This window comes from Rhyacophila brunnea, unplaced genomic scaffold (assembly GCF_057557595.1).
Source record: "Rhyacophila brunnea isolate RB1 unplaced genomic scaffold, BYU_Rbru_1.0 scaffold_15, whole genome shotgun sequence".
NCBI classification, from domain to species: Eukaryota; Metazoa; Arthropoda; class Insecta; order Trichoptera; family Rhyacophilidae; genus Rhyacophila; species Rhyacophila brunnea.
The window spans coordinates 2461150-2485488 of record NW_028232806.1 but is presented as its reverse complement, the minus strand read 5'-3'; the positions used below and the strand labels follow the sequence as shown (position 1 = coordinate 2485488).

Here is a 24339-nt window from a genome sequence, read left to right as displayed (position 1 = left end):
GTCTTGCCCGCCCGCTCGAGTCTCCGCGCTGCATATTTACGCTGTCGTCTATTTTCACAAGCGCCGATCATCACAGAAACCGCTATCCGAAAAGATATGCCTTTGTGAAGACTGTTCTGCAGTCCTGTGACTAACGTATCGGAATAAACTTACCGTTAATCCACTCTGGGTGACTAACCAATAATTTGTTTTCTTTCTAAAAAAAAAAGTGCACCCACATATTAAGTATAATATTATTTCAAAGCATAGTAATTTAATTTTCTTTTTCGGTCATCTTCACTGTCCTATTGTTACATTCATGCGTCATATTTTTGGTAATACAGTCGAACTTGGTTATTACGATCACGGAAATAGCGAGATCTCGGATGTAATGTGTAAACATTCGTTGATATTTTAGTTTATGATTTTCTCCATACATTTATTCACTTTTATAACGAGCTACTTCTCGGGTATACCGAACAAAACTGTTAATGTGTCGATCGTTTAAAAACAACATTTTCGACCCTAAGCAATACAATCCGACCGGGCAGTTAACTAGACCGGGTTCGGATTACGTTTATGACACTATTTAAGTGTCTAAGTACCTAATTGGTGTTTTCCGATTTTTTATGTTCTATGCTTAAATAGAACGTGGTGCGAAAAATGTTATATAACGATTAAGATAATGATATAACAGGTAATGGCTATAACGAGCAAATTCAGTCGGTCCCATCTTCCTCGTAATAACCAAGTTCGACTTTACATTATTATCTACCTACCATGAATAAGGTCATAACTATGGCCCCCACATCCTGAAGCAGGCCCCCAAACCAGGATCTATGCCGGGGCCCCCTACCTATTGCTAAGATTAATGGCAGTGTAATTTTCTACAGTAGTATTCCCCAAGTGGTTTCCACAGAACCCCAGGGTTATAGGTATTCCGTGTATTTTTAGCGATTTTGAGTTATCGGCACTCACTGACTTTTTTACTATTAGAGCAAATTTGTGGTGTGTGTGTTTTCTCATTTAACTGGTCGACTTGCCACGCCAGGCCCCTTCTAAGCCCGGGCCCCCAGGCAAGATCTCTGTCAGCCCCCTTCCCCTCTGGGGGCCATGGTCATAACAGATTCTGAAGAATCCCTTCTTCTGCAAAGTATTTTAAAAAATCTACGGTCCTCTAAAGCTGAAAAAAATTAAGATATCCGATTTTTTTTGTTAGTACAAAAATTATAGAACTCTTCATGTAGGTACATACATACTTTATAGTAATATCTATCGAGATAAGATAGAACTAACGGTCTCAGTTGATGATGAAGTATTCGTAAAAAAACAGATGCCATAAACTGGCGTTAATCGAACTTATATTATTATAATATACATATTATATTATAAGGAGTAGTCGATATCAAACCTTTCAATCAAGCAGTTCACAAATAATCTCTCATTTGAATAATCGTTCTCGCATACTGTGTTTATCCGCAATAGAGAAAAATAATACAGCCATATTGTTGGAAAATATTAAACTAGTCTTTAAACAATAAACAACCATAAAACAGTTCTGTGTTTATTAATCAAATAATATAAATAATAATAATATAATAATAGATAAATACATAATATAAGTTGGACGTAATACCAAATTAAAATATATTTAGAATAACAAAAAAATACAATTAGTTGCTTGCTTATTAGATAAGATTGTGAATTGTCAACATTGTATAAAATTAACCAGAAAAAATTAATAAAAATAGGTACCGTATTAGAGTAGCCGTCACGTCACCTTGCCATGTGGAATAGATTTTTTTAAATTAAAACTTGAGTAAACCAATCAAATGCTTGGAATTTACTAATACAATTATACGGCGTACAACCAATCAAGTGCCAGGCTTTTACTAATACAATAATTATACGGTTGCGTATAGGAACACACAAATCCATGTCACTGTATATAATGGCAAGGTTACGTGGAGGATACTGTACCGTCCTAGTTAGAATATCCCTGCTGGAATACATTTTTTGCTTCACCTTCATATATTTATGCTCAATCTTTATAGAATAAAGTTTTCTTCAACATCTTTAGTATCTACATTCCTACATGGTATTGTTTTCAATGTTCTTCGGAGCTTAGTTTGCCATACTTACTAATCAATGTATATAGGTAGATACCTACCGTTTGAAGGCTTCCGGGGTATGGATATTTACATAAATTCATAATACATAATGCTAATTTTCTATTTAGCAATATTTCAGTTGTTATTATAAAGTTAATCAGGTATTTTATTGATGTAGATAACACAGATTTCTTTTTTTTATCAATATATTAATAACTTATATAATTCCGTGTTTGGTTAAATGAAATAAAACAACGTATAACTACAGTAGGTTCTTAATTCGTTCAACTGAATTAAGAACTACTAGTTAAAATCGCCGTCAATCAATTAAGATTGGGAGACTGCGATGGCTAGGTCATGTGCACCGTATGAATGACAATGAACCGGCAAAGAGAGTGATGTCCAGCAATCCAATAGGACGTAGAAGAAGAGGGAGGCCAAAGATTCGCTGGTTGGATGGAGCTGCCAGTGACTGCCGTATTCTGGGGGTACCAAATTGGAAAGCGGCCACACTGGATAGGGACTGTTGGTGGAGGCCAGGACCCACACCGGGTTGTCGCGCCCCTGATTAAATATTAATTAAAAGATCCGCAGCGAATAGGTTATGACCATAATATCTTATTTCCGATACAATATTTCACGGTGAACTGCATATGTACAAATTTTCGAACACGACATTATTATATCTACTGTTGATTTAGTTTAATGTAGTCAACGAACAAAATGTTGATTTGGTAAGTAAATCGCTATTTAATTGTTGGACAATTATTACTTATTATCTATTACTGTAACTACATTATACCACTGTTATTACTGCAAAAAAAATCGATAAATTTGTACATTCTACTGCGGTCTCACTCCATTAGAAAGGATTTCAAATTAAATTATAACGATAGCCTTTCACTCAGCTGTCTGTACCTAGACGAAATAAAAACATAGCGCCTTAAGCATAAAAATATCATAGATAATTTAATTATTTGTTTGTTTTTGGGAACATGGGAAAAAACGTTATATCCGGACGATAAATGATCTAAATTTATTAACCTGTAGCCGTACACAATATCGATGTTCTAATGTCAATACCCCGTATCTGACCTATATGACGAAAATGCATTTTTGATGTATTGAAAACAAGAATAATTACAAGATAAAAAGAACTTTTTAAATACCACGTTTTTAAATTTTGTGTTGAATCATATAAACTTGACAATTATATTAATAATTTAGGACAAATAAGGCAATTGTCAACAAATCATTTTTTTTGCTATGTTGCAACAAACAAGTATAGAATACTGAAAAGTCATTTTGATTTCCATAGTAACGCACGTATATATTAATCATTTAGTTGCTAGGACCACCCCCTTAGCAACCAATTATAGTGGATTGGATTACGGATTTCTTCCGAAATAACTTTTTATACAAAACAGAATTAACTGAAAATGAATTCAATTCTACTTAACGATGGCTAAAGGTATCAGAAGAATGCAATGGCATCGTGTCCTGATATATTATAAAAGTTTCAAATGTCGGGAAGTTAGTTAACGCTTTCGCTGCTGAAGAGATAATGAGATTTTAATTGCCCCCTTTAAAATGCACGTTAATTACATCGATCGGCCGCCTGGCCATTACGCGCCGTGCGCGTCTTCCGCGTCCAAAGTATTAAAAATCGATTGCAAGATTTGTACTGGATAAACAACCACCGGACAAACAAGAATATGAACTAATAAAAACGTGGTAAAAATACTGCCCATCGACTGCGAAATTCCCATATCCGTAGTAAGTTATTTTAATAAAAATGATACAGCCATTTTAGGAATTTCCCATATCTGAACATTTCAGGAATAAACGTGTAATAGCCCGTTGTAATAACCTATAAGCTGTCAAGCGTGTTGCATGGCGTGTGTTGAATTCAGCTTCAAAACGTCACTTTCGAATTATTTAAAAGGTAAAACAGTAAGTAATATAACAAATTTGGATGGATATCTTTATTAATGTGACATTTTATTGGATGTTATCGTTATATTAGGCATTATGTGCTTTGCTTTTCCACTTTTTACGTTACGGGTTATTGGCATGCTATGTAGTTACAACATGTATGAACTATTAACAGTCAGATACGTGACATTAAATATTTAGTTTTTTTAGCTTCCTGCACAATTTGTAAAAAAGTCCCTTACGGGATATTAACATTAGGCCATCGATATGTATTTTAAATTAATACTGCTTTACACACTACAAGGGTATTGGTCATGGCCACCACAAGAGGAGGCCTGGGCTCAGGGAGGGCCCGGTGTGGCGAGTCAACCAGATAAGTGAGATAAACACACATGACAAATTTGCTCTAATAGTAAAAAAAGTTGCCTGCGACGCTAGTGACCATTAACAATTTAAAATATGTGATTAGATATGTGATACAATTTTTGATTATTGTGTATCGATTCTTGGATACCGGTTGTATTAAAAATCACTAAAAATACACTGAATACCCTTAAATATAACCAATTAATACCATTTAGAATACGCTGCTGTAGAGCGTCACACCGCCTTTAACCTTGGCGATAGTTAGGTGGGCCCACTTCAGTATATGGGGCCAAAGCAGGGCTCGAAATGGACCGGAACGCACCGGAGCGCCGTTCCGATTAATAAAATCTCGTCGGAAAATAATTTGACCGTCTGAGCTAGATCGGCCATAGAACAAAAAAAACCTAACACTTATTTTTATAAAATACTCTTAAATTTAGATAACTATGTTAATATTTTTGTAAAATCATCGAGCGCTCCGGTTCGTAAAATTTTCCATTTCGAGCGCTGGGCCAAAGTATTGGGTACCAATTACAGTAGGTACCCAGAGAAATAAAATATTACAGAAACATACACGCTTGACAAAGCATATTATAAGTATTGTGACTTCAATGTAATATACTAATAAAATTATGCAACAAAGGGAGTATTTTCAACAAGGTTCAAAATGTGCTACGGGATGGGAGCATCAGTTTGATTTTAACATTATAAACACCAAGAACAACGACATTACACACTTTTCTCCGTAGCGGCAGCCCGTGCAAGTAGGCGATATGCACCGTGACATGCACCTCAATGTGGGTTGCGGGTTATATTGTGCTTTTATGATGGAACTGGCTCTCACTGGGTAACCTTAGGTTGAGAAGCCATTGATTTGCAAACTGGACTAGGAAACCCGCTAAAAACATACATATATCAATGTTGTACAATATTCTACCTAAATACGTGTAATTAATATTTCCATGTCGTTTTCATACAAGTTTTGCAAATGACAATGTAGTCTTTTCAAAAGACTAACAGGTCAGAATACAGGAGATTGCTCGGTACTTGCCGGCGTATTTACCCCATTAGGCGTATGACCAGGGAATTCATAAATAATGTGAACTGAACGGGTAAGGCGATAGCAGGTAACCGACTCGAGTAAGGAAGAATCCGGATTAGACACACGTGTCAAGAATACGTTTTACGTCGAATACTGAAAACTGCTCTCGGCTTATGCATTTACGCTCATTTAATGTTGGTGTATTACACACACTATTGCACGTGCATAATGCATGCTTCATTTTCGTAGGACACTCAACATTCAAAACCGTGCATCAATATGCGGGGTATTGAATATAGCCTATCGGTATTCTCTTTATTATCTGTTCTGTGCGTATGACATTTAGAATTCAAACTTCAAATTTATTTATTTACACAACGAATAATAAGTAATTGGTATTATATACTATGTACATGCAGTGTGATAAAAAATGGTACAGAGTGATGGGTATATGATATATGTATGTGACAAGGAAGTTATAATACAGGTGAGCTAAATAGATAATATCTTAAGAAAATATAATACAATACCGTTCACACCGACTTACTAAATATGACTAACAAAAAACCGAATAATCTATAGTAAAAGTAGTTTCTAAAAGCAAATTTAACGTCCCTAATCTGAGCACACAGAAAATACATTCACTTGATTTTGTCTCAGGCTTTTGTCATTTTTAACCGGGCACCTCCTGCACCTATGGGATATCGTGTCAATGAAATTTGTACGTATGCAGTTCGCCGTATCACACTTCACCGTGAAATGTTGTATCGGAAATATATGGCCGTGTATTAAAGACCGTCAAACACAGGGCTCGAAATGGACCGGAGCGCACCGGAGCGCCGTTCCGGTTCGTGAAATCGGTAAAATTATCGCTCCGCCTCGTGGAAAAATAATTTAACGGTCTAAGCTAGATAGGTCATAATATACAAAAAAATCGAACACTAATTTTTATGCAATACTCTAATTAATGTAATTTGATAATTAGGAGTAATGTTAATATCTTCAAAAAATTTTCGAGCGTTCCGGTTCGTTAACTTTTCCATTTCGAGCGCTGGTCAAACCTCTTTGGGTCGTATAGTACTGACAAATTTGGGGGCGTTCCTCATTTGAAAAGTTGAAGTGCGATTGGCTTCATTAGAGGTGATTGTTTGTTCACAGTTTTAACACGTGGACAATAATATCTTGTTCGACTACCTAATGAATTTCCAAATAATTTGTAACTAAAAATGAAAGGGCAAGGCATTATATGTCTGCATAAAGGCGGCACTTTTCCTATGTACATTATCACTGCTACACATTATGTACCTCTCAGTATCGAAGAGTGGAGGTAGCCTTTTAAGATCCGCTATAATTAGTGCACATTAAATTTTGTTAGTCATACATATTTGTTTTTATTGAACAAAGACTACAATTTACAGATGGTGTTGGTTAGTTTTTAAAAATTACTTAAACCCTGCCAAAACCAAAACATAATAGTTTTGGTATACTTCAGGCGATACGACAAAATTGAGCACACTTTTCCATTCATACTTATTTGTTTTCGTTGGATCAAGATTAAGTAGATAATTATTACACAATATATTGTTGGTTCATTTTTTTAATTAAGCCCTATTCCAAACAATAATAGATAAAAAATATTATTCTACCTATAAAATATCTAAAGTTATGTATGATTTAATTGCATAATTTTAGATATTGTATAGATATTCGAGTATTTTTTTACTATTATCTATTATGGCTTGGTTTTCGCAAGGTTTAATTGATTTTTTTAAAACCAACCAACACCCTCTGTAAAATGTTGTCTTAGTTCAATAAAAACGAATACGTAAGACTTACAAAGTCTAATGTGCACTATTTATGGTGGATCTGAATAGCATACTTCCACTCTTCGCCACTGGTACCTATCCTAACTAAATTACTAAATCATTTAAAATTAGTAAGGTATGTTATTTTTTTAAACTGGCATTACCACTTCTTTCTAAACGGGAAATAGCTACATATTGATCATCTATCTGATAATGTAGAAAATATGTTATACTAAATGTTTTTTTATCTGTCGACACACACTTAACATGATTGATACGATATAAAAACGGAAGATTCCATTTAATATGTTGGATTGCGATGTTGATCAGTAGGTATTTTAGACATAATGCGTTATAACAAGCGGTCGTTGCATCGCTAACAGTCAAGTGGTTCTTAAACATTACGTGCTGAATATTTTAACTTTATGCCTGCTCCAATGATATTATATTACCGGATTTTATTTATTTTATTTTATTTTATTTGGGAAACCTCACAGTCGACATTGAAAGTACATATTACAACTTTTTACATAATATACAAGGACGAATAATGGGTTTCTACATTTATTATTACATTTATATTAAACTAAAACAATGTGAGATAGAAGAAACAACTTTAAAATAAGTATATAATATAAGGTATGTGTTTACGTGCGTGTGTATATATGGGTGAGAGTGCGTGGGAGTAGGCTTTGGTATTTATTGCGGTAGTGTGAAGTTAGTTTTGTATGTTTTTTCGCAAATTGTTTTTGTGAATGTGTCAAATGTTAGGTGTAAAATGTCTGTATCGCTGAAAATCGCACGAAGGATCGCACAACAAAACTCTTCTCGTCTACAACGTAACGAATACGTCGATATGACGTCATCGTTATTCACAAAATACACGTTGCAAAATGGAGCTCCGCAGATTGGTCGAATGCAACTTTTTATTTTGAAAAAAAAACATTTAGTGCTGCTATCGACAAATCGCATGCGTCTCGGGCTGCGAGTCGAAGACGCCAGAACTCATAAGCACACATATGAATTGGTCATTCCTATACCAGCTCACCGGTCGCCGTATCCAAATATTTATACGTTTTGAGAGATTATGCGCAACTGTCGCTAAGTAGATGTGCGCAGTCTTCATATGCAACATCGGAGCGTCATTCTTTGAAGGTTTGATTTGATGTGAAGTTTCTGGTTGTCAAATGTGATACCTACGTGAACTTAACTAATCCTTTGGCAAGTTCATCAGGTTATTTGGTCGAGTGAGTCATCTTATTTTGTTAATCTGTTTTCGTGTACCGTTTGAAGTATTCTCTGTTATTATTGATTAATCTCTGTGAACTCTAAATAAGAAATGTTTCTATGTGTATTAACTATGGTAATTTTATTTTGTAGAAGAGCTAAAAAAGCTCCCGTGCATGGATTGTGGAAGATTGTTTTTCTTTTAACAGAAAACCCTAAGACGTATTGTTTGATAAGAAAGTTTTAAAAACTTTTGTTTAAATATTTTGTATGCGGCCTAAAAGAAATCCTGTTCGCTTGATGTGGCCAAGTAAAGTTGAATGCTGCACAGTTTGACAAGCTTCGTCGATCTATTAAACCTATTTCACGCGGTCTGATTTTGCATTGAAACAAAAATATTCATGGCATAATACATTTTTTACTTATTTGAAATATTTCTTTATCATTATTCATGATCAAACAAAATGGAAAGGCTTCCGAGAATGCTGGGCGAACACCGTAGCGTGGTGTAAGTGTAAATCAAAACAAATCGATTTAGCAGTACCTAACTTAATAATTGTATTATTATTTGTAAGAATATAATTTAGATTATATAGTTGTACATAAGACCAGCGCAACACTAGTAGCTAGTATGGTACGACAGTTCTCATAAATGTTGTGTTCCCTGCCCTCGTTGTTTTGCCCGTCGCTAAGTAAGAAGATAATAATACCTGTGTCGGAAATGAATTCACTCTAATAATATGTATTTCCATTTGTCCACAGTTTACAAAATGTTCACCAGAAGAAAAGACGCGGTGCAGTCGAGGAGTGGCTTTGCCTTCCCAACGATGGCGATAGCTCTTCATTTTCTCTTCATCTTGCCATTTGCCATTACGGCGCAGCTTCCCCACTCTCATGGTAAGTAATGTTTGTGGTTATTACTATTACACCCACGATGCCCGCGCGGCTTAAGCTCCGGCCTATAGAGTCGTGGGTCCCAGGTTCGAATACTGGGTCTGGCAAGTACACATATTGTTTTTCAATTTGTGTATGCGTCAGAGTATGGACCTAATAGGTTGAACAAGTGGCTGACATCCATTTCTCGTAAAAACAAGACCTGTTGATACAAACCTCCCTTTGTGGAGGCCCATATGATCTTATTAAGATCGGACATGGTCGAAAAAAAATATATTAACTCTCCCATTGTAGTGATTATCACGGTGAGGAGGGGTATGGTTTCAAATCCACTGGCTGTGTATGGATCAAGACACATGACAACGCAGACGGCGTTGAGTTAACGCAAACTTTAGTTGATTCCGAATGCATCGAATCGAAATTAATGTAAACAATTGGATACATTTGGAATCAAGTAAACTCACCCAAAACTTGGGCATCTATTAATAAGTCAGAGTCATTTCTTGTTGTTAGTGTACCATGCTCTTCTCTCCCATGGGCATGTTTTTATTAGAATAAGTCTCTGTAAACTCAGTCAAAGTACATTCGAGTGCGTTCTTTGGTATCTGCTCCTGAAACATTACCAGGTATAAATAACTGCTGATGCTTCACACCTTATGATACGCTTGATTACGACCAAGTGTGATGCGGGGCGGTTGGTTTTGGAGGAAACTATTAGGCAGTCCTAAAATGGATTGGGTTGCATTTAAATTCTGCTTAAAGCAGTAAGCCCACACGAGGCGGTGTTGCGAAGTACGGAATTTTCGAGGAACATTACTCAACAAATATAAAAATGAGACCAGTTTAGTAGAAATGTAGTGAAATGTGTATTATATCGTTTAAGGGCCATAACACTGTAATTGATACCAGATGTATTTAATTGGAATCAAACTATCCAATTTAAATGGTCTTGCTTGATATCAATTGAATACATTATTGTTGTAAACAAGTAAGATCTGTGTTGATGCAGCGCCGTCTGTGTTGCTATATTGTTTATTGGCCCTTATTGATAGCCATACCTACAAATAGTATTCATGATTTATTTTACTTCAACTGTAAAAATGATCTCTCCACCGTAGGGGGTTACATGTAAATTGTACATATTACATTTCACCGTAGCACAGTTTGCGGTGAGGTTTCTTATCGGAAAGAGATGACTTTATACTATCCAGTCATCTCTGTACCACCGAGATGAAAAAAATACGCGTTATTCGTGGAGCATTGCAGACAATAATGTAACTAACCAGCGCTCGAAATGGAAAAGTTTACGAACCGGAGCGCTCGGCAGTTTTCTACATCAATAGATAGTTAGCATAGTTAGAAGACATAGTTATCAAATTGTATGTGTATTTCATAAAAATAAGTGTGTTAGATTTTCTATTGTATGTCATATCTAGGCTCAGGCGGTCAAACTATTTTTTTCCGCGAGACGGAGCGATAATTTTACCGATTTTACGAACAGGAACGGCGCTCCGGTCCATTTCGAGCCCTGTAACTAACCTAACCTAACATAACGTAATCTAACAAATAATATTTTTTAAGTTGAATATTTAATAAGGATTTTAAGTTATTATAAAAATTCATTTTTTTCTTTTTAAAGAAATATGTGCAACAGACAAGAGTACGCGATGTGATAGATGTCGCTAAGCAGATGAAATGGCAATGGGCTGGACATGATCCCCCCACCGTAAAGTAGTGTCTTGAGTGCTCATTTCATGTTTTATGGCTCCCAGATTTGCCACTTAATTAAATTAACACGTTGTTATTTTTTTATTATTACAAAGCGACCATCTCTTCTGCGTTATACTCGTATAAGCCTTATGCTGGCGCGCAAGTCAGACGATTTACAGTGTTCGGACTTTTTTTTCGCGTGGAGCACCCCAGATCTGCGGACTTTTTAATCCGCAGACCAGGCTCGTTGGATTTCAAACATGCTTGATATTTTACTCTCAGAGTTGCCAGACCTCGTCCGTCGATCACTATGCAAATTCGATTTGACATTAATACGCGATCATTCGGACCAAAAAAAAATCTGTAAGTAATTGTTTTAAACATTTTCATTGATTAATTTGTTAAGTTTACACATTGGAAAATCAGAGTTTTATCAATTATTTTTTTATTTGTATTTATGAAATTCATAAAAGAAAACTTAAAACTTTTAACCTTTTAAACTTTAAACGTGTTGTTTTCACTGTTATATTATTTGATGCAAGTCTACATATAAATAACACAAAATTATAGGATTATCGGAAGACATCACGATAATCGCAACTTTTGACTTTTGACAGCTTGACTTTTTTATTCGTTCGTTGATCAGTAACAGAGCATAGACAAATCGGACGATTTATTGTCCTCGGACTTTTGGCTCGCCAATGGACTCCTGCAGAATAAGTGTCGGTTTTAGATATGTAGAGGCCCAGATGCACTAACGAGTATGAACACCGCGCCGCCTTGAGGCTTTGGCAAACCATTATTGAGTGTCAAAAATCCATTTATAAGACTGTTGTCAAGATTTTACATACGATTGAGAAAAATACATACATATCCAGTGACGTCCCGTAGGGGTAGGCAGACTGAGCGTCGCTTGGGAGCGAAAATTACCCAAAAGGCGGAAAATCGAGGAGAATCATTAGGTATATAATAGCTACCTAAACTTAGTAATAACGGAAATATCTTTCCATTAAAAAAATCAACTAACTGGTTGGAAACAAAATGTATTAATTAAGTACCTTATGTAAAAGTTTTAACAGGACTTTCTTTCTTTCTTTCTGTCGGGTTCGCGATGTCTAGTTTACTTCTAGCAATGATGAATTTATCCAAATATTTTTTCCAGTCACTCGCGAGTTTTGGAAGTTGTCAGGTGCATTTTTAAATGTAAGTACCTACCTATCTGAAACCGTAGACTCGCAATATTGTCTATTGAAGCAGATATAGCATTTAAATTAGATTTAATGATATATATCTTATTAGTAATGTATCCACACAAGACATTTGTTAGATATTGGAGTCATGAATGGATGATAAAAAGTACTTATTAAAAAAATGTGGCGGCATTTTGGCTAAGGACGTATCTTATATCGACATATCTTATTAATTTTTTGGAATTTTCCAACTAAGTCCCATCGGTTTCATGAAAATCTCCACTGTGTAGAATAATAAAGAATTTTAATACCAACAGAATAAATTACTTAATTTCATTACCTACTGAGACAGGAATTCGATAAATGTAGACCGTTGCATTCATTTCTGAAAGAATTCCCACAACATGGTATCTGATTATTACCAATATTACAAACAATTCATTTTGTACAACACGATATTATTATTTTAGTTGCGTGAAAGAATGGACAATTCTTTCTCAACTCAACTAACTGCTGAAGAGTAATTGTGAATTTGACACAAGTCTGTTGTGTCATGTTGAACAGATTTGGTTGGTAAGTAGTCCGAAATTTACAATATCTATACCACGTCGCACCGCGTGAAAGTGAACTGTTATCGACTTCCTAACATAGACAAGAGTCAGGATTGTTAAATCTATGATAATGTTCCATTAAAAAAATTATATATCGTCACCTTACTATGAAAACCTAGTAAGTCTGTTTGAGAAGAATGTTGAGGGGATGGAAAAATCGTAATAAAAACATGTTTAAAACACATCTCTAACTGATGAATCTGCTAACACTGGTTGTGAAATACGAGGTTTAAAATTCCATGTTTGAAACCACGGACTTACGAGTCTTTAAAATTTTTCGATAGATGGACAGCATATTAGTCTCGTCTCTAGAGAACCAGGGTTTTGATATGATTTAAAATGTATTTTTTTTGTTTAAATTTTGTCGAACAAACATCATTTTTCCATATTATCGGACTGACGAGGTCTTAATAGTAAGGTGACGATATATATTAAGTATATATCTACCGCGAAGGGTGGAGGTAGGAGGGAGAGGCGACAACGCGTATTTAAATAATGTATCGGCTCTCTTTTTAGATGGGACTCCTTTTCTTCTTCGCAATAAACCAAAAATTTACTAATAATAATTCTTACATCACTCCAGCGCATCTATTCTATACACAAGACTGCTGTCGGCCTTTAGGGCAGTTAACTAGGATAGGAAAGTATAGAAATATTAACATTTATTGTAACAATTACAATAAGGTAGCCGTCTGAACTGTGAAAACTGTCTATCTCACTCTAAAAATTATCACTGCTAAGAGAGGTGCTGTTAAAACATAGCACTTATTGTAACAATTACAACTAACTTATTGTAATTGTTACAATAAGTGCTAATACGTGGATACTTTCCTACCCTAGATAGCGGCCGAAAGCAGTATTATGTTTAGAATAGATGCGCTGATCGTTTTAGTTATATTTTTATTATAAAAAGCATCAAATTACGTAAATTTATCGATCTGTACAACACGGAAGCGTAAAATGAAATGATAAATTTGGGGTCGTTCCTCATTTGAAAACGGAAGTGCGATTAAATGCACAGGAGGGGCTTGTTGGTTCACAGTTTTAACACGTGAACAAGAAGCTCTTGTTCGACAATATACGCAATCGATTGTCATGTTCGAAAGCCCTGCCTCGCGTATCGCGTACGAATCGCTCTTTCGGCATTCTAAGCCTGCCAAAATTGTATGTAAAGTGGTTTTTTTTCTGTTACACAATTTTATTATTGCATTATGACAATATTATCATAACTGAACTGTGTTGCTAGCTTTTTACAATATAACCTGAATCTCAGGTGAATAATATTATAGCATAAATGTTTAAAGTTTCGTAAAAAAATTTCACGTAAAATTGGGCGCAGACGAGAAATAGGTGTATTTTATCTTCATGATCATCTCTTTGTTTAGTTAATAATGACTTTTTCTTTCGACCATGTCCAATCCTAATAGGATCATATGGGCCTCCACGTAGTGGAGGTTTGTATTAACAGGTTTTGTTTATACGATGAATGGATGTCAGCCACTTGCTCAACCTATTAGGTCCATACTCTGACTCATACACAAATTGAAAAACAATATGTGTACTTGCCAGACCCAGGATTCGAACGTGGGACCCACGACGCTACAGCTATTATAATATGCTCTTCTTCTTGCCGTGCTATCTCTTATAGTACGTTGGACACCATCAGGGTCCAGACCCCCCCCATAAACAGAAAAAATACAAATTATTTAGCTAGGTAAATAGAATTGTGGGGTTCTTGTGTGGTTCGATGTGAGTAACCACTGTGGGAGTCGGCGACGTGTCGTAGGTCATGGTGCTGAGGATGATGATGAAAAAGTCGAAGATGGATGCAGGAGTGAGTTTTATTTGCTGTAAGTAGCTGGATGTAGGTTGTTATGATCCGACATAAATAGTGCACACTAAACTTTGTCAGTCAAACGTATTTGTTTTCATTGAACTAAGACTAGAGTGTGTAGATAGTGTCTGTCTGTTTTTAAAATTCAATTATACCCTGCCTAATCCGAGCCATAGAAGATAATAGTAAAAACATATTCGTTTATCCATAAAATATCTCAAATTATGCCATTATTTCATTTGGATATTTTATAGATAGAAGAGTATTTTTTATCGACCATCCGTAATATATATCCATAATTCAACGAAAACAAATAAGTACAACTAAAAAAGTGTACCCTATTTTTGTCGGAACGCCCATAGCTAACCTAAACTATGGTGGTTTGGTTTAGGCAGGGCTTAATTGAATTATTAAAACTAACCAGCACCATCTGCAAATTTTATTCTTAGTTCAATGAAAACAAATAAGTATGACTGATAAAGTTTTTTTTCGACCATGTCCGATCCTAATAAGATCATAATATGGGCCTCCACAGGCTGGAGGGTTGTATTAACAGATTTTTGTTTTTACGAGAAATGGATGCCAGCCACTTGCCCAACCTATTAGGTCAAAGTTTAGTGTGCACTATTTATCTCGAATCTTAACAGTCTACCTCCACCCCACACTATTCACGTATCATAATGGACAATGACCAACGGAGAAAATATAAATTCTTAATGATTAATCAAATATTTTGCAATACAGTATCATAAATTCAATTACCATTCTGTGAAATGAGATCATGCAAATTCCCATCGCGTGGGAAACTTTATTAATACTATTGACATTTCTAATTTAGCTACATGTCCGTGGACCGACAGCCTCTTCACTTTTCATGCACCTAAAAAGTGTGTTCATTTATCATTTTTCGAATGCATTTTTAGTTTCCCATACACACTTGTGGTCATCAATCGCTTTCTCGCGCACAAAAGAAAGGATCACATCGAATTTAGAAATAACAAATCAGCAACTTTCTCCCGAGGCGAGATGTAAATTTAATAAATAGTTATCTGAAAATTTTCTAACACTATACATGCATATATATTATTATTATGAATATTAATTTCCAATTTTCTCCATACGTACGAATGTAAATTATTGTCAGTGGCGAGGGGTGGAGGTGGACTGTTAATATTCGACATAAAGTAGTGCACACTAAACTTGATTATACGATCCTAATAATTATGACCAGTGACGTCCCGTGGGGGTAGGCAGATTGAGCGTCGCTTAGGGGCGGTAGTTACTCGAAGGGCGGCAAATCATGGAGAATCATTAGGTATATATAGAAATAGCTACCTAAATTTAGTAATGACGGAAATATCTTTCCAATAAAAAAAATCAGCTCACTGGTTGGAAATAAAATGTATTAATTAACATAAAAGGTTTATTAACAGGACTGTATTTTTTGTTGGGTTCGCGATGTCTAGTTTTCTTCCGTTGTCCTTGGACGTCACGTCCTTGATGAGCAGCAATAACACGTGCAGATGTGCGAATTATATTTGAATTATAGATAGGTACATATCTAGTTTAAAATGTATCTAAACCTTTTTGCACTATATCACTCGCGAGTTTTGGAAGTTGTCGGGTGTATTTTAAATGTATCTGAAACCGTAACTCGCAATATTGTCTATTGAAGCAGAGATGGCATTTAAATAGTGGTTTATATTTTGTTAGTAATGTATCCATACAACACATTTCTTAGATACTGGAGTCATGAATGGATGATAAAAAAAAATTGAGCGGCATTTTGGAGCTGTTTAGGGGCGGCAATTTGTCTTGGGACGTCACTGATTATGACCATTAAGCCACGTGCAATCGATACCCACTCATGGATGCAACCGTAGTTATAGCAGCACGATTGGTGTCTATAATCAAAGTATGGTCAAACTATGATCAAAGTCTGGGTATGAAGAATATACTCTAAAAGTACTGTCCGCGGTTGAAGCTAGGAGAAACTATACCTACGTAGGAGGCGAGGTAAATGCGGACCCCATACTATGGACCTTTTTCCTGTGTGGACGCTTGACTGCATTGGCTAATTTGTTAGAAATTCGCATATTTTAAAGATTTTGGTTTAGTTTAATAATTATATGACTCGTTTGAACTGTTTCGAGTCCGATATTCAAATCTTCGGACGAATCGATTGCGTCGTCTGCGTCAATGAAAATCGCCGCTGAACTCGTCGGGCGCTTAACATTTGTACTTGCTTGAATCCGATGGTTGCAGGTTCGAGTCCCGCACAGTACAAATATATTTTTCTTATTTTCCCAATTATTGTGCATATATTTTTTATGAGCGGTTCCACTAAGTATAAGTATCATTGAAATCTTACGAAGTGAAACAAGGCCGTCTATAACCTGGCCACTGCACTGAATTACGAATTACGATTGTAGTGCTAGTTATTGATTTTTTCAAATGTAATACGATAACCTGTTCGCAGTAAGTGATTTTTTTCGTTGTAAATTATTAAACAATTTATTACCATTATATATACCAATATTAATATATAACAATCATCTTCTTTTTCGACCATGTCCGATCTAATAGGATCATAATATGGGCCTCCAAAGAGTGGAGGTTTGTATTAACAGATTTAGTTTTTACGAGAAATGGATGTCAGCCACTTGCTCAACCTATTAGGTCCATACTCCATACTCATACACAAATTGAAAAACAATATATTGTAAACTTGCCAGACCCAGGATTCGAACCTAGGACCCACGACGCTATAGGCCAACGTTTAAGCCGCGCGGCCATCGTGGGTGTACAATTAATCATCATTTTCTATAAATGGTTTACCATATTGTATTCGAAGTAGGTACATATTATGAGGAAATAATTATTAGCACTATACTACGATCGAATTTTAAAGTTTCATACCGCGGCCTGACTATACCTATATAGTGGGCCTTGGAACTGAAATAGTTAAATATCATAACTTGTGTATACCTATGTCATCATCATAGAGCAATCACCATACATAAACACATAAATATCATCATAAATAATATTGTCTTTTGCCGAAAGTGAAAGCATTTTTAGTCTTTTATTATTACACTATGTTGTGAAGTATTTTGTCTATGGCAGAGTAATGTTTACGCAAATGAGAGTGGCAGAACAATGGCGCGTGCTAATTTAAAATTTAAATCACATTTCAATTTGTAATGGCTCCGTAATTAATACATTGTTCATCTGACACGAAAATAACTTAAGTATTAAGATAATACCAAGAAATAAATTATTCAATTATTATCTATTATACGGCCCTCGTAGTCCATCGCGTCTGGCCCTTCGTCCGAGGACTCTAGGTTCGTTTCTGCGTTAAGGTCACAATATATTTATATGATTTTCTCAAACCCTGGGTGATTAATTATTTTTTCACTTCTACTACTACCACATCAGTGGCGAATGGTAGAGGTAGGCTGTTAAGATTCGATATAAATAATACACACTAAACTTTGTCAGTCGTACATATTTATTTTCTTTGAACTAAAACTACAAATTGCAGATAGTGTAGGTTTGATAAAATTCAATTAAGCCCTGCGTAAACCAAGCCATAATAGATAATAGTAAAAAAAATATTCGTCTCTCTATAAAATATCTAAAAAAATCATTAAATCATTCATAATTTTAGATATTTTATTGATAGAAGAATATTTTGTTATTTATTATGATTTGATTATTTAGGCATGGCTTAATAAATTTTTAAAAAACTAAACCAAAACTAAAACCATCTGTAGTACATAATAAATAGTATTATGTATTCTTAATTCAACGAAAACAAATAAGTATGACTGGAAAGTGTGCATTATTTTTGTCGGATTGCCGATGCCCGATTGCATATTTTTAAAGTATTACGGTTTGATTTAGGCAGGGTTAATCGAATTTTAAAAACTAACCAGCACCATCTGCAATTTATATTCTTAGTTCAATGAAAACAAATAAATATGACTAACAGCGCTTAATGTGTACCCACTATTTATGTTGGATCTTAACAGCCTACTTCCACTCATCGTCACTGTACTGCATTAATGTTTCACCAGGACCAGATTACTGATTAAATATACAGACATTGACGAGATAAATTATTGCCTATATTTTTAGCTATTATCTTATATCGTATGTTTGCTTTCTAATTCCAGTTTCCCTCAGTGGTGAAGAGTCTCTTGAATCAGCCGGATGGTATGAGCACACGATCGACGTGCAATGCACCCAGGACGAGATGGTGGTCAGCATCAGTCCAAAGTCTTCAGGAGTTTCTTTCTTAGATAACGACTTGTCAACCGAGTGAGTGAATCATTAGATATCTCTCGAAATATAATCATAATATTATAGGTTATAGATTGAGTAGATGGCTTCATTTATTGAACAATAAATTATCGATATTTGACAAAGATGTTTAAAAAACCTTCTTATAATAGATATGGAGCCTATATATGTATGAAAGTGAACCCAAAAAGGAAGGAAAAGGATGGTATTGTGACGTTCACAGGGATCGAACCAAGAATCCCAATATAATAAAGCAGTGCCTTAGCCGGCTCTCACATCAAAACTCGTCTTGCATGCAACGTGTCGAATACGTCGATGTGACGTCATCGTTATTAACAAAACACACGTTACCAAATGGAGCTCCGCAGATTGGTCAAATGCGACTTTTTAGTTTGAAAATAATATCTACTGTTGCAATAGACAAGTTGCATACTTCTCGGGCTGCGAGTCGAAGAGGCCAGAACGCATACAAACACCTACGAATTGGTCATTTCTATACAGACTCGCCGATCGCCGCATTCAATTACTATTTGTTTTTAAGGTTAGGTACGTGCGACCGTTGCTAGGTAGATGTGCACGGTCTTCATATGTAGCACCGGATCGACGTTCTTGGACGGTTTGATTTATGGCCGTGCGGCAGACGAGGCGAGTTTAGATCTGAGAACTGGCTTAAACATTGTACTTCGTACGTTGGGGGATATACGTGATATTGATTAAGTATGGGGAGAATATACGTTGGTGTTCATCGTAGACTGTGTTCATCGATCAGTTGATGATTAATCATTAATATTGTGAATATTTTTTTTCCAGTGAAGCTAGTGGCTTCAGCGGAACAGTATATCCTCGAGGTTTGGGCAGAGCACCAGGATGCTTATCGAGGTATAGGCGAACACCAGGCCCCGTCATATATCGTCTTCCGCTGAGGGCGTGCAACACTATGCCTTTCACGCTGGTAAGTCTTCAGAAATTATTTATTTATTTAAGAAAACAAAACATTGTGGACATAACAAATCTAAATTCAAGACGTTCACAGCATGAGATATAGGTACATTATAACAAATATTACCCTCACATGAGAATACTTATATATTATATCGACTATAGAAAGGAAAAGGGGCGCAACCCTCAGTTTTTTCAAAATAGGTTTTATTATATAATAGCGTTGTACCCGACTAAATACACGTTGTATCCAAATGATGTAAGCTGCAAATGCCGAATTATTATCTAAATTTAGCAAGTATTTTTTTTAAAGAAGGAAGTGACGTAGGAAAAACGACTTAACCATAATATTTTTTGTTTTTTTTAATTAACTCAATAATTAATATATTAGGAATATAATAATCAAATTATTAATTATCATGCACTTCAAGGTTATGTCTATTTTCTATTTTAACTTTGACCAAAAACCATAACTAAAACGTTTTTGTGCATCTTGTAAAATTTGATTTTTGTGGATTACGCCCTTTTTCCTTTCCAAAGTCGATACATTAATAATAAAATAAACATAAGTACAATTTTATACAGAAAAATAAAATTTAGAATACAAAATAGATTGCACGTCACCAAAAATGTTTAGGTTTTTGTCTTGTTTATTCGTCTTCGGATGATACCAGATACACCCGTTGTGGAGTGACGTTAATAATGTTCAATGTCGACGCGCTTGCTTTCGGTAATCCTGATTTGAAAAAAAGAATCAAGTTTGGTTTGCACTTTAGAAGCCACACTCTAAAACTACGAAAATCAGTCATGATGTGACACCCTTGGTCAACTTATTGAATGGAGTAATAAATGCATCCACTCTTTCTTTTCTCTTTTGATCACGTCCGATTCTGATAAGATCATATGGGCCTCCACAGAGTGGTGGTATGTATTAACAGATTTGTTTTTACGAGAAATGGATGTTAGCAACTTGCCCAACCTATTAGGTCCATACTCTGACTCAAACACAAATTGAAAAAGATGTAAATTTTCCAGACCCAGGATTCGAACCTGGGACCCACGACGTTATAGGCCGACGCTTAATCCGCTCGGCCATCGTGGACGCTCACTTCAAGTAAACAAATTAAACTGCTATGCTGCTGTGTGAATTAGCAGTCAGCGTCAGTGCTACGTTCAATCTATGGCATTATGACTCGTATTCGAGTTCGAGAGATTATCTTACGCAGTACGTTGTTAACAACCAGTTACACTTGGGTTTAAACATGTAGAACATTAAGCCAGCTCTTACATTAAAACTCGTATATGTGACGTCATCGTTATACACAAAACACACGTTGCCAAATGGAGCTCCGCATATTGGTCGAATGCGACTTTTTAGTTTGAAAAAAAACATCCACTGTTGCAATCGACAACTTGCGCGCTTCTCGGGCTGCGAGTCGAAGACGTCAGGAGTGTCAGGACGCATACAAACAAGTACGAATTGGTCTTTCATAAATACTGACTCGCCGATCGCCGCATCCAAATATGCTATAATATATGCTTTGAAAGAGAGTTTTGATGTGAGAGCCGGCTAACAGTGTCAATTTTCATATTTGACCAGATATTTTTAAGTCCGTTATATCGAGGTTCTATTGTATTTGTATACAAGGAATGAGGAGTGAAAATGATAATTTACAATTTACCTGCATTTTCTGTTGTATATCAATGTTACCGAAAAAACCTTCCCGCGTTTTGCAGCGCTTGGCATATTCACAAAAAACCATTCTACGGAGGCCACCCGTGTTAAATTTATTACTTACCTGTCTTTATAGTCATTGCCGAATCAGCCATTTTGAGAAGAGATTTCACATAATTTTTTACGTGACTACTACTTCATAATAATAATTATTCTGTCGTGGGAGAATCCTTATATATCAAATGCAGTGAAAGCGTACAAAATGGTTGTGTAAACGTTGAATATTATATTTTTCAACCAGACCGATGTTTATTCATGTATTTTATTATTGTCATATAGCAAATATTAATTCATTAGCCATATTGACAACTCTCTCCGGGTTTATCTCCTAGTGACACAATACCGAACACCAACGCCTATCGATTACGAAATCATGAATATAAAAAAGTTTTTACCATAATATTTTAATGGAAAGCGACTTTATTTGCGTTTGAACAAACTTTCATCACGAAATATCATACAATATCAAACGTGAAACAGAATGTTTTATTGATTCTGATTATAGGGAATCCAATCCCGAGCCAAAATTCTGATCCCGGGATTTCGGGATTACAATTTGACAATCCCGGGATCCCGGGACTGGTCCCGGGATTGGCATTTTTTCCATTGTTAATATAAAATTTTTATATTTACAAATATCATTGATAAAATCGATCAAAAATAAATCTAGTATAATTTATACAATTTAAGACATTTATTGTTAATATTGTATACGTTCAATCTTGGAAATACACAAGTTTAACGGAGTAAATAATATTGTAATTTAAATAATAATGTGAATTTAATAGGAGATTGCTGTTTCTGATAGTAAAGACTTAATGAATGGATTAGCGAGATTTAAAATATTAAAGCAAATAACCATGGCGTACGTATGGCCTTTCCGCTTCATAAATCTAATAAGTTAGACAAATATGAAACTGCCGTAAAACGTATGATATCATGGTAGAATTACTTTGTTAGAAGTGCAAAGCATTGTTTTTTCCAATCTTTCCATTTTTAATAATTTACGTGAAAAAATAAAATGAATCGGCAACCTACACATGGGTATAAATCAAACTTCATTCAAACTCAGTTTATTTATAATGTAGTTATTTTTTATTACAAGTATTTTTTCTGTTATATTTTCGCTTTTATTTTATTTTCCATAAAAATTGATAAAAAAAATCAATCCCGAAATCCCGGGTTTATGTTTATCAATCCCGGGATTCATAGGTATCGAAAATAGCTCGGGATCCCGGGATTGGAATCCCTTATTCTGAAGTAAAAATAATTACAAGATAAAAAGAACTTTTTATATACTTACCACGTTTTTAAATTTTCTGTTGAATCATATAAACTTGACAATTCTATGTATTAATAAATACTTTTTTTGTACTTGATAGAAATACTGAATAAATATTATAGAATACAGAAATGTCATTTTGACATTTCATATTGATTTCCATAGTAACGCACGTATATATTAATAATTTAGTTGCTAGGACCTCCTTAGCAGCCAATAATAGTGTTTTACTTTTTACGATATTTTTCCGAAATATACAAAACAGAATTAACTGAAAATGAATTCAATTCTGCTTAAAGATGGCCAAAATTATTAAAAGAATGCATTGTCGTCGTGTTCGCATATATTCTAAAAGTTTCAAATGTCTAGCAAATCGGGAAGTTAGTTAAAAATCTTGTACAAACGAAAAAAAATTGTACTGGACAAACAAGAATATGAGCTAATAAAAACGTGGTAATAAAGACAATTTTGAAAGTATAAAACAGGGCCACACTTTTTTTTTCTAGGATCGACTAGCTGATAAAATTATTTTTGGTGATCGACTTATATCTCTTGTAATTATATCATGCGAGAACAATAAAAACCCAATTTTTATAATTCAAATATGTATTTATGTATTTTGAAAACAGATATTTTATACATATAAAAAAGAACGATACGAAAAAATCGAATTAACGACGATAATATAATTATTACGTATATTCTCAAAAAAATTAAGTACACATTAACTGTAATTTCGACATAGTTACATAATTTACCTGTATGTAAGTATATCGAATATTAGAAATCTTAATTTTTTTTTTTATTTTCATCCAAACTTTGCCTTCAGATACCTACATATTTATTAAGTTTAAATTGTAACTTATCTACAAAGGTGTCTCAAATTGCAAGCTTCATATTTTTCATCTAGGTGCCTCTGGTAGGTAGATTACCATTTGACTCGAATTTTCCATTTAAGGGGGATGCTTATACTATCAGAGGCGAAAAGAGGCACCTAACGGAAAAATACGAAGCTTGCAATTTGAGATTTTTTTTTGATAGTTTACAATTTCAACTGTAGTAATTAATAAATATGTATCTGAAAACACTAAAAAGATTTTTTATTTTTTTTTAAATTTAAAGATAAACTGGCAATTGTATAAAAATGTAATAAAATGTGAATTCGTTGCAGGGTCAAATCTTATTATTACATTATATTTTATGGCCATATTTATTATTAAAACTTAGTTTATTAAGTTTTAGATTTTATGTGGTGTAGATTTTTACTAATTCATCGTTTTAATATTTTTTATATATATTTTAAAAAACATTGATTTAAAAAAAATATAAATGTGTATTACTTGAAATCCTTTTTATTTATATCAAATTTTA

The 24339-nt window shown here is 34.7% G+C and overlaps 1 protein-coding gene across 7 annotated transcripts in view; it reads left to right on the top strand.

The window, feature by feature from the left end:
• Positions 1-24339, top strand: part of pio (zona pellucida domain-containing protein piopio) — a 72921-nt gene that overhangs the window by 26608 nt on the left and 21974 nt on the right. For all 7 annotated transcript variants that reach the window (XM_085942668.1, XM_085942662.1, XM_085942665.1 and 4 more), the window contains 3 exons: positions 9228-9362; positions 18886-19030; positions 19823-19964. In XM_085942668.1, coding sequence (XP_085798794.1) covers positions 9236-9362; positions 18886-19030; positions 19823-19964 — 414 coding nt within the window. In that variant the 5' untranslated portion in view covers positions 9228-9235. The remainder of the gene's footprint in view (positions 1-9227; positions 9363-18885; positions 19031-19822; positions 19965-24339) is intronic.